The 12,318-nt window shown below is 38.9% G+C and overlaps 1 protein-coding gene across 1 annotated transcript in view; it reads left to right on the top strand.

The window, feature by feature from the left end:
• Positions 1-12,318, top strand: part of LOC126272090 (laminin subunit alpha-1) — a 1,228,077-nt gene that overhangs the window by 1,072,263 nt on the left and 143,496 nt on the right. Inside the window, exons 27-28 of the mRNA XM_049974652.1 lie at positions 936-1,047; positions 6,904-7,048. Coding sequence (XP_049830609.1) covers positions 936-1,047; positions 6,904-7,048 — 257 coding nt within the window. The remainder of the gene's footprint in view (positions 1-935; positions 1,048-6,903; positions 7,049-12,318) is intronic.

Below are 12,318 nucleotides of genomic sequence, written 5' to 3'. Positions count from 1 at the left end.
TCCTTGATAAGGCAGGGCCATGTTGTGACATCCACCATATGTCATTTGTCACCACAAGATCCACTGACACAGTCTAAGTGGTACAGCTGTGCCGTGCTGTGATACTCAGTCTGTGTCAGTAGACACTGTCCTTAAGACTCAGCCACCACTGCCGTCATCGAGCCTCAAACTGCCGACTGCTGCCTGACCATCAGTTGCTTGGCACTCTTCACTGTGCTACCACCTCATAGTCCGAGGTACAAAGTGAGTGCTAGCCTGTTCCTCCTCTTGGGGGTCTGACGGCAGCTGTGCCACTTTCCTAGACTGCAGTCCCATGTTCAGCACCCTGGTCAGTTCCAGCTCAGCTGTTCTGCCTGGCTCCAGTGATCAGTTACCATGTTACTGTCCCACCATCCTGCTGCCTGCCAGCTGCAGGCTCACAGCTCTGTGTTGATTTGTGATTTGAAATAAAGAATTTAAGCAACAAGTTGGTTGTCTGCACATTCACCTAGCTCCAGCAGAGAGCAACTCGTCCACCGTTCTTGTTGACACCCAGAGCATTTCATTTAGACATTAATGACGAATACTTCATTTCGGCACATTTTATCATTAGCTTTTAGTTTCAGTAATTTACCTCAGTTGTTCGTATATGAGTATCACTTATATAATTTTGGCTCACATTATTTGTTTAACAAGTAGAATAAAAAATTGAAGAATGAGTAACTCATTTCTTGCCAAAACTTCTGTGCAGATACTGTTTTAATACTAATCAGATAACTATGGGAAAATAGTATTATAGACTTACAGGATGTTGGCATTGTGACTATTCTGTACTTGCGATGACTAATTAAATTTGTTATACTAAGGAGAGGCATTTTTGCTTCTTAACTTGAAGTAGAGTAATAACAATTTACTCCGAAGAACTGTTTGTGAAATTATCTTTAGTCAATTTTCAGGTAAAGAAACTTGAGAGGAATTCAAAACATGCAGTGGAAAGTGCGGTAGATGTTAGAACTGAGGCTACAGCTATCCAGAAAGAAATTTCACAGCAACGGACGGAAAGTAAAGGTTTGTAATTAAATGAACAGCTGATTATTATACAAAGAAATTGAATGATGTAAGTAGAAAATGGACAAAAGAACAATACACGACTGAAGTATATTTTCTGATGTCTCAGCAGTGCTTTAAAATGTATATGTTTTTGCAACAATTGTAGTAATACTGTTGTTAATACTGGATGTCTTCTGGATGAGATGAGTATTCATAATTAGTTTATATCACATAATCCATCTGCCACAAATTTTGGATTAATTCAGATCCATTATTAGCTGTAACTGGACAGATGATATTCTAGTTTCTTTAATAGGCTATGATCTCAAAAAGAAGCAAGACATATTGTGCTATAATTTTCTGAACCTATGAAAATCCACTGACATCTGTGACGTTTGGATTAACAGTGAGAGTCTGTCATATTAACCCTTTCAGACCCTCTGGCTACAATTGTGTACATTTACTATTACTGTGTCTTAGTTGCAACAAAAGTGTTTTTTTTTCCCAGTGGAATCCTGAGTTACACGTTTGTGAATGTACAAGCTGTTCGTCATGTGCTGCTGGTTCCAACTGTTGGGTGTCACTATGAAAATATCGGCAAGTCAGTATAGCACTGCACAGCAGCTTGTGACCACTAGAATTCATGAAAGTGGTCAGTTTGCTATATTCCACTGTATAATTGAATATTGTTATTGTTATTTTCCATCCCCCAGAAAAAATTCAGTTCTGGAGAGATTTAAACATTGTTCAATTATTGTCAGTTTTGGAACAGATAAATAATTCATATTACACACTACTGATCATTAAAATTGCAACACCATGAAATTGCATGCAACAAACATCAAATTAGAATGGAGTATATTACACACTTAGATATACAAATCATTAGCATTTCACTGCAGCTACACAAAGTAGGTAGGTAACACTATCTACATTCTGTATGTGAGGTAAGAATATGCAGAGGATTTCTCATTCAGAAGTTGCATTTGAATGTTGTTTGTTAGTGGGAAGATTGTGTTATGCCTTGTATAAAAAGGAGAAGTAACTAGCAGCATGTCAGAATTTGACAGCAACAGGATCATGGGCTATTGACACAGTATTGCTGCTCATATTGGTCAGGATCCCATGACCTGTCATGCTATACCTGAAGTATTAAACAAGGCAGTTGAGTTTAAGCTTGTTCCGCGCACCTATATCACACATTCTCTGACAGCCAGTGAGTCGTCAGTATTGTTCTGAACAATCTGTTGTGAGTTTTGCAGCCAATGCAAGCATTAGGCTTGATCTTAGCAAATTATCTAGTGAATTTTTATTCCATTTGTTACAAGTTTTCATCACTTATGGTGGTGGTAAGTGACAAATCCTGCATAAGAAAGCAAGAGACATAATTTGTGAGATAGATGGTTTGTTCAAGCACAAAGCATGTGCATGCATGTATCACAAATGTTGCTTGGAACTGCCAACAATGCAACTTCCGTCGATGCCTTGACCTGCACGAATCACTTTTGTTTGTGAATTGGATTATAATATGGAATTGATGGCTACATGAGAATCATACTCAACACCAGACAGGATCTGAGCAGCTCTGCACAGTTAGTTGCCAAGAGAAGAAACATTTTATTTGCTCATCCGTACAGTATTGTACAGCCCCACCATATACCCTGAGTCAATAAATGCGCTTGTTTGCTACAAGACAAGTATTAACAAGGACAGTGTGAAGAAGTCAGGAACACTACAGACTACAAGCATGGAAACTGTTATTTTAGCTTCCTTTGATGTAGCAACAGAAAGAGGTACACTGACAGTGGTGGTCCCAATGACAACTCTGGACACAGGAATGGCACCATGTCTTCCTTCCAGAGTCTTTGTTCTCTGTACAAATTGATAAGCATACTGGAGCCTGCGTGTCTGCCTCAGATTCAAAGCGCACCTGGTGCGGCTGGGCGGGGTTGGTCGTCCGTTTTTGTTAATGCTATTGTTCAGTCCACGTACCTTGATAGGATTCTTTCCAGTGTCCCCTTCATTCTGCCGTAGCAGATAAGTGCTAGGCAATGTAAAGCAGTGTTGATGAAACCACCACCTAATACCTACCACACAAAGTCTGCATAACTTTAGTTGAAAGTCAGCTCCTGAAAGTTCATGATTAAAAAATCGGACGTTCAGGACCTTCAGTCTACATGCAGAAAAGCGATTAAAATTAGATTAACTCTGCTTTTTATTCATATTGAAGCACATGAAATGGATATAAAGTCCGTATTTAATATGGTAACACATTATTGTTCGAAGTTCACTGTCTGTCTAACAAATATTCATTCAAAAAGTAGGCAGAATTTTAGTTAGTCCGACTCAACTATTTTTCACATTCTACCAGTCACTGACCCACAACTATTCGCAAGTTAAACATTGAGTAATTTCAGTGGTCTTCTTCGTAAGAGGTTCTCTCCAAAATATTTGTACAGAACACAAAACATGCCATGCAGAGTTGTTACTATGATCAAAAAGTTCACACACCCATACATCTCAAACTATTTAATTTAGAAACACCAAATATTATTCAAAAAGTTTGTAACTCCAGTCACTTCAGCCACGATATGTTCGAACCGAAATTAGCTCACCATTTCCTCATCTTACAGAATATTGACAAATAAACTTATTCCGCCTCTAACTTTCATTCTGGCTACTTTTATACAAAAGCAAGCACACAACAACATACGTTTCTGGAATCGTGATTGCAACATAACTTTCCTACGGTTCATTTGTACAACGTTTTACATAAGATGAAATATTAAATTATAATGTATGTCCCACAAACACTCTCTCAATCATTCTCATGCAAGCACACTGCAAAATATAATCAAATAATAATTTTGACCGATTTTTGTATTACGTAATGCACAGTGACTAAAGTTTTAAAAATAAAATTGTAATTAATTGATTTTTATGCACTGATAACTTTGGAATGGCTTCAAATGATAATGAAAGTCACTCTGTTATTGTTCCTAACTTGGTTTTAAAAAACAAGCGTAGATTTTAGACGTTTTAGGTAATTCACTATATCTCCAGAACTATAATAAATAAAAATTTGAAATTTTGACAGCATCATTCCATTAATAACAAAAGACTGTGTTCCAAATGTGAACAAAATCGGATAATAACTAATATGGATTATGTAGATTCACGAAGGGTATGAATCTTCATATCGACTGAATGTTACACTATGCAGTTATCACAGCAGGCAGCGTCAGCTGTACTGTCAGCAAAGCGAAAGAATAAAACATAGCCATTGTGCAGCCACCGTGCTGCGTGCGTTACTGCAATGAATGTCATCTCGTAATAAATTGCTACGTTACACTGGTACCCACAACATATACTTTTGGTAGTTGAAATAGTCACTACTATGTATCTGCCACCAACATTACACACTGCCAGTTGTTACTAGTGTAAGAAAAAGCTATGCCCAGTTGTAGGGACACCCTTAGCCTTAATTGACCTTAATTGTGCTTGTGACCAGTGTCCACTGGGAACCAGTGTATAGGTGTGCCACTTTGACCAAGTCGCGTTGCACCATTGCCTTGTTGGGCTCGGTAATGGTATCTGTACAATGGGCACTGCATGTAAGTGAAGGCTGCTGAATGTACTTGGCTAGACCTGCCCTCTGTCATGGCCGCATTCCCAGGCTTAGCTCAGTATACCTAGTTTCCCCCGAATTCTTGATCATTGATCCTACAAATACGTTACTTCTCAGCTGGTATCACTTCTTTAACTATGCTTGATGATCAGTCATAAAAAACACTAGTCCATTGTCTCTGTCCCACATCTTACACTGCTTCAAAATGCCCATTATCCTGAGGTTTTGAGACCAGGGATAGAGTAGTTTCATGCTGTTTTATGGATAACTAAAGGGTGACATCGTTTCCCAAGAGGAAACTCTGATACAGAACTCTTATTCTTGGCCCAGCACTTCAAACAAGTGCCCTAGCAGTTATTTCCAAGTCTCCTTGCATACAGTGTCATTATGGCTGTACCAGAATGTGGAGATTCTGAGATGGGCTATTGTTGTTAAACTGCACAGATCACCATCAAGCAGCATGGGGTGACATACCTGCATCTGTCATTGAAGCACAGTTTGACTCGCTGTCCGGCTAGGTTAGTGCCATGGCTGCTGCCGGAGCTGATAGCTCAGTGTACTAAATTTTGCACTTTGTATGTGCCCAAATCAAATATAAATATAATAATGTATCCTTCCTACTATACTGTATACACTTAAGAAGTAAAATTTTGTTATTTGCTATCTTTCCGTTGTGTTGCAATTTTAATGGCCATGAGTGTTATTTATTTTATATTCCCAAGCAAATACCTGACTGCAAGGCTGTTAAAGCATTCTAGAGCTGTGGCAGCTAACTTGCGAGGAGCTGGTTCACCGCATGACAGTGGAAGAAATTTGCACCTGCTGTAAGTTTTTCAAGTGCTGGAAAGATGGTGGCATACTGTTCCAGATCAACGTACTGTGCTCCAGTGTCATGAATTAAATTCCACACTTTACTTCAGGGTCTTATGCAGAGATGTTACACTACATTATTTTGTGGAGATGTTAATATGGGCACCTTTGAGGTGGCATTCAAGCAGAATTTCTATTTATTACTATTGTATTTTACCCACTTTTCCTTTCCATAATCATCCACAGAAAGACAACCTCGACATAATAGAGTGTAAAGCAGCTATCACAGTCTGCCACACAGCAAATAAACACACGTAACTTGCTACACCAAAGAAAGTCAAAGAACTCCACCACAGTACTTTATTTGTCCATGTTTGAGCTCTGACTCAGCACTAATTTTTACTACCTTTTAATAACCTAGTATTATTTAATTGCAACTTTATCACTTCTCTTGTAGAATTATTACTGAAGGTCCATATAAATTCTCACACCTAATGACTAGTTAATTGTATCATGGTGACAACTCGGTCAAATTTAATGGGGTTGGTGGTTACGGCATTTACTGTATGCCTGACAAATTACCTAAATGGGCTAAAGTGCTTGAACTAACTTCCGTTCCAGGCTTGTGGAAGCAACAATAGCATGTTTTTGGGCACATCACTGTCACATACTACCCAGTTCATAGACACTTTATACTTCATACTGCATTCTGTCAGTGGCATGAAATTTCTGAATCACTGTTTTTGTGGTCTATCTAGTTTCCACTTGTTAAATCCATTTGTGGTTGGGGAATACCTGAAAAGCATCACCCCTTACTTGAAACATTTTTTAACAAGTTAATGTTAATTTTCCCACTGATTTGTAAAATTAAATGCAGTTACCTAAAACGTGAGGATCATAGAACATAAAAGTATAACAACAAACTTTCTGAGGACAAGAATGTTGAATGTTTGCAGATTTATGCCACATATAATGTAACAACAAGACATTCTGATGACAACAAAATTTGCAGATTTTGAAGCACAGTGGAAATTTCAAATGTACAACACACAAAAATTGTTCTAACTATGGAAAAACGTGCTTTAGTATTACATTCTGTGTAAAAATCGGCCTAAAGTAATGCAGTGTGCAAACTATTTTGACATTATATTGCGAGTTGCATCCAAGATGGTGGCAGGTGTCATTATATGCATTTCTCCATTGTGTATCACTTTCTATTTAACTGTTATTTACTGTGACCAGACTTTTGATTTATGCATTATACTGGAAATACTGAACTATGCCCCAGTTCAGCCACGGGTGTAATATGAAGAGCAAGAAGCATATTCATAAATACAGATTCATTAACATCTTTCTGTGATTCAGCTATTAATTGCTTCAGCTACAGCATCCTAGTTGTGATTAAACAATGTAGTTTGTCATTTATTTTCTTTCAGATATAATTAAGAAGCTGCAGAATTTTGGTAAAGATGGGACAGCAGTAAATATTGATCTAGCACTTCAAGAATCTCACATATTACTTGATAAGATAAGGAAAAATGACCTAGGAAAGAGAGGACAAAATGCACTTAACATACTTAGGTGAGTATTTGAGCTGGAAGTAAGTGCTGGATTAGTAAATAATACAGAATCTGATAATTAAATTTTAGTATTAGAACAATTAGTATGCACTGAGAAGTTTTTAATAAAAAATAGACATTTGTTTATATTATTTAATAGTTCAAGATGAAGGTATAAATTTGCAAGTAATAAAAATATAGGCTTTATATCCTCAGAAGGACCACAGAGACAGATGAAGGTGGAGAAGTGATGATTAGTTTCTGTATGGAGGTGGTGAAAGCAGAGGGAAAACAGAAAATTTGTTAGCATATGGTATTATCTGCACACTTGTCCATTGTGTTTTATCTGCCTAGTCTTAAATCAACAACAACAACAACAACAACAACAACAAATTTGCACACAAAGGGTATGCTTGATATAGCTCTTGTTGAAAGATCCAGTCAGCCAATAGCAGTGTACATTGTTTGTGTGTGACAAGTTAAAATGATATGCTGGAATAGAAGCTGTATTATCTGCCTTGGGGATGTCTCATTGATTGACTTACAGCTTCAGTGTGCTGCAGCATTTCTGCCATTACTTCCAAACACCACAGTGCTTTTAACTCTGTGATAAGTGAATACCTCTTCTCAAAGTATGGATGTGGCAGGAAATTTGGTTCCCTCACAGCCTCTGGACAATTACTGAAATTGAAGTGCTATGTTACTTTGTAGAGTATTTACTTTGCACCCATTTCTGAACTAGCTACTTCACTATAACAGAAGTATGCAATGTCCAAATTTCCTTTCTCATACAGTTAATTTTAACACTTCATTTTGGCTTCTGACTAGGAATTGTTTCTCCACTTCCTCCAGTTATTGCTTCAGGCCTCTTGGTGCATCTTGTGCACTGTTTGTGCTGCCATATTTCATGTGAGCATGCTATTGACCCCTCTACACTGATTTAGTGATGTATTCTAAAACTTATGTCACCATACAGTTGGTATGAATTTATGCCAGTAGTATTTACTCTGTTTATTATGTGTGATAGGTCTAAACTCTTAACCATAAAATTTGAAAGGAATTGGCGTTTTTTAAAATTACAAGTAGACTCATTCACAATTACACTTAAGACAACAGGATTGTAGCTGTGGATGACATTCTGAAAGAAATCAGGAGAAGCAGCCAAATGCAATCTTGTATGGATGTTGTTCCACTGCATCAAAAGGCTTGTTCACAGGGTGGGGACATCTTTAAAAACCTGACACATTTAGTGATTGTCTTTGGTCTTCAGAATTAGTTGCCATGACTGCCTTTCAAAAATTTTATAAACAACTTTCCTTAGATGTCATATTACTAAGTGAATTCAAAAGATTCACTGATGAATAAGAAAGCTACTTCTGCTGCACACAGGAATTTCAGTTAATTTCTCAAAACTTATAGATATTCTTATGCATATATATACATATAAATAAAATAGAAAGAAACTTCCACATGGGAAAAATATATTAAAAACAAAGATTCCAAGACTTCCAAGTGGGAAAGCGCCGGTAGACAGGCACAACCAACGGTTGTTGCTTCTTCAGGAAAGAGGGAAGGAGAGGGAAAAACAAAAGGATGTGGGTTTTAAGGGAGAGGGTATGGAGTCATTCCAATCCCGGGAGCGGAAAGAGTTACCTTAGGGGGAAAAAGGATAGGTATATACTTGCGTGCGTGCGCGCGCACACACACACACACACACACACACACACACACACACACACACACACACACGTATCCATCCATACATATACAGAGGAAGATACAGGTGTCTGTATATGGATGGATGGATATATATGTGTGTGTGTGTGTGTGTGTGCGTGCGCGCCTGCGTGCGCGCGCGCGCTCGAGAGTATATACCTATCCTTTTTTCCCCCTAAGGTAAGTCTTTCCTCTCCCGGATTGGAATGACTCCTTACCCTCTCCCTTAAAACCCACATCCTTTTGTTTTTCCCTCTCCTTCCCTCTTTCCTGAAGAAGCAACAACCGTTGGTTGCGAAAGCTAGAAATTTTGTGTTTGTGTGTTATTTTATTGTGCCTGTCTACCGGCGCTTTCCCACTTGGTAAGTCTTGGAATCTTTGTTTTTAATATATATACATATAAATATACATGTAAACAGTAATCTGACATGGCGTACATCAGCTCTGCAGTATCTCTTTTTTCCCTTCTTGGTGCATTGGAAGATGTATAATGGCCTTCATAAAGGTGCTGTTACTACCTCTCCAGTTAAGACACGATAGTTTCCAGCTTTGTTAGACTGGGTGGGGACATTCAATTTCTTATCTCAGAGGCATGTTCACAATCTTTTTTTCTTGTCATAAAGTAAAGCTATCGTAAATCTAAAGGTCAGTTTGTACATTACTGTGGTTTACTATGCATAAGTCATTTGGATCTGGTACCTCTTCATTTTAACATGAAGATTGAACCATACAGGAACTGTGTATTTTTCATGCAAATAGAGTCCTGGCAAAGGTAATAGATATGTTAAGTGCCCAAAAATAATTCTTGGTCCATACAGTATTAAAAGAAGATGATACAATGGAAATGGCAATTTGATTTTTCCTTGAGGAGATCATACAAAGGGTACTAGGAAGGTTTTGCAATGTAGTGCAACACTATATCACAAGATGCCGATTGTTGCTGCATTCTGAGAATACTTCATACGTGCATTGTAGCCACTGTGCCAAGTCTGTGGGTGCACTCATTCACAAGCAGGATTAGTTATGAAACCTTTTTGTCACCATAGATGCTACATAGATGCTCCGTCCTATGCCACCTCTTCATGGGCCGCATGGAGGAGGCTTTCCTGAAAACCCAAAAGCTGCTTCCTCTGGCCTGGTATAGGTTTATAGATGACATCTTTGTGGTCTGGACTCATGGTGAAGAAACACTTCTTAATTTCCTCAATAACCTCAACTCATTTTCGAATCTGAACTTCACCTGGTCTTTCTCCAAAACCCAAGCAACCTTCCTGGATGTTGACCTTCATCTTGTCGAAGCTCACATCGACACCTCTGTCCACATCAAACCCACATACAAACAACAGTACCTTCACTTTGACAGCTACCATCCATACCACACCAAACACTCCCTTCCCTACAGCCTAGGTATGAAACCCTCAACAATTACACCAATAGCCTGACCAGTGCTTTCCTCTCCCACAACTATCCTGCAGATCTTGTCCACAAACAGATCTCCCGAGCAATACATTCCTCCCCATCCAACAACAATGTTCCTACACCCAGACTACATAGAAGCATCCCCCTTGTCACCTAATATTATCCTGGCCTCGAATACATCAACGAATTACTCCGCCAGGGAAATGACTTTTTCAAGTCAAGCCCTGAAATGATATCATCCCTTGACAATATTCTCCTCACACCACCCACTTTCGTCGCCCCCCTAACCTCCGTAACATCCTTGTCAAACCCTACAATATTCCCAGACCACATTCTCTACCCAGCGGTTCCTACCCCTGTAACTGACCCCACTGCACAACCTGCCCCATGCATCCCCCACAACCACCTACTCCAGCCTCGCTACTGGTGAAACATACACAATTGAAGACAGGTCCACATGTGAAACAAAAAAAGCCATTTATCAGCTGACATGCCTGCACTGCACAGCCTTTTACTTCGGTATGACGACAACTAAACTGGCTGAGCGCATGAACGGGCACAGACGAACTGTCTGCCTAGGAGATATCCAATACCCAGTAGCAGAGCATGCCCTCCAGCATAATTCTAGAGACCTAGGAACCTGCTACTCCGTACATGCTATTTGGCTTCTCCCAGCCAACGCCAGTCCCTCGGAACTGCGGAGATGGGAACTTGCACTCCAACACATCCTTTCATCCCGCCATCCCCCTGGACTTAACCTATGTTAAACAACCTCACTCTCATTTACTCTTCAGGCTCCTCCTTTTTTCCTCTCCTCTTTAACCATTCACACGTCTTTTCTTCCTACATAGTTGTGTTTATCTTTATACTATAAAACTCTTTACTTCTGTATGAATCCTTTTTGTTTGAAGCTGGCACAGTACTTACAGTAGAATATCTTTGGCTTCCCTCTGACAACCATGCCTCCATCCTTACTACCTTCCCTGTTTACCTTTCCCTGTTGCTTCATAACCTGGGTTGTGAGTAACTGAATCCACTTTTCCTTCTTCCCTTTTTTGCCCCTCTCTCCTCCCTGATGAAGGAACAAAGTTCCGAAAGCTAGGAAAGTAAATTTTCTATTCTGTTTTGTGTATCTGTCGGCTGTACTGAGCTGAGGTAAGTACTGGCCAGCCCCTCTATCTCTTTGTTAGAAAGTATTCAGAAAATTATATCAGCATTCCAAATGTACGAATTTTTTGTGGCCAGTGCTCTTCCTCGTACACTGATATGCACAGGTTCAACTTTGAGGTATAATGCATGCAGTAACTACCACGTTTTTTAATTATTTTATCTTGCATATTTTGACACTTTTCATACTCTTTTAAGCATTTTGCATGCATATTTTAAGATTTTCATGATGCATACAGTCCGGTCTCTAGTCATAACTAAGTGGTACACTGAGCAGTGCCGCCAAAAGTCATCCAATCTTTGAACCTCTGACTGAAGTCAAGAATGGACCCTGAGTATTTGTGGAATACAGGACTGAAACTTCTTGAGTACCCTCCTTACAGTCCAGACTTTGTTTCTTGTGACTTTTCACTGTTCCTTCATGTGAAGATGAAGCTGAAAGGAGTGCAACTTTCGAGTGATGAGGACCTCCCAAGGGCTTGGGTCAACGAGTGTGCCATATTTCGTACAGAAACATGGGAGAACTGGTTTAGGAATGGGTTTAGAGAATGGAAAGGTGTACTCATGTGCGGTGGTAAAATATGCATAGCTTTTTACGTTTATGTATAGTACTAAATTTGGAGTTGTGAATATGCAGAAACAGATGTGATCAAGAGTTACATAAGTAAATTGTGAAGGTTTTGTTGAGTCAACAACAAAATATTGTGATTGGAAATCATACAAATACCCAAAAGTTTTCTTCTTATATTAATTATGTTTTTAATTACTCACTTTTCCTCAGGTTTGTTTGGAAGTTTCATGCTTCTCATGTGTCATTTAAAATTGGTTCAAGGAATCATTTATTTTTTTCTGTTACTTACTGTGTCTTTCACCACTGGTGTGTGTGTGTGTGTGTGTGTGTGTGTGTGTGTGTGTGTGTGTGTGTGTAAAGTGCTAAGTTACACTGCAGTTTGAAATACGTGATTTAATTGTGGGTGTCTCAGTAAGGAT

Source organism: Schistocerca gregaria, chromosome 5 (assembly GCF_023897955.1).
Source record: "Schistocerca gregaria isolate iqSchGreg1 chromosome 5, iqSchGreg1.2, whole genome shotgun sequence".
In the NCBI taxonomy this organism is placed as follows: domain Eukaryota; kingdom Metazoa; phylum Arthropoda; class Insecta; order Orthoptera; family Acrididae; genus Schistocerca; species Schistocerca gregaria.
This window is presented reverse-complemented; position numbering and strand designations above follow the sequence as displayed.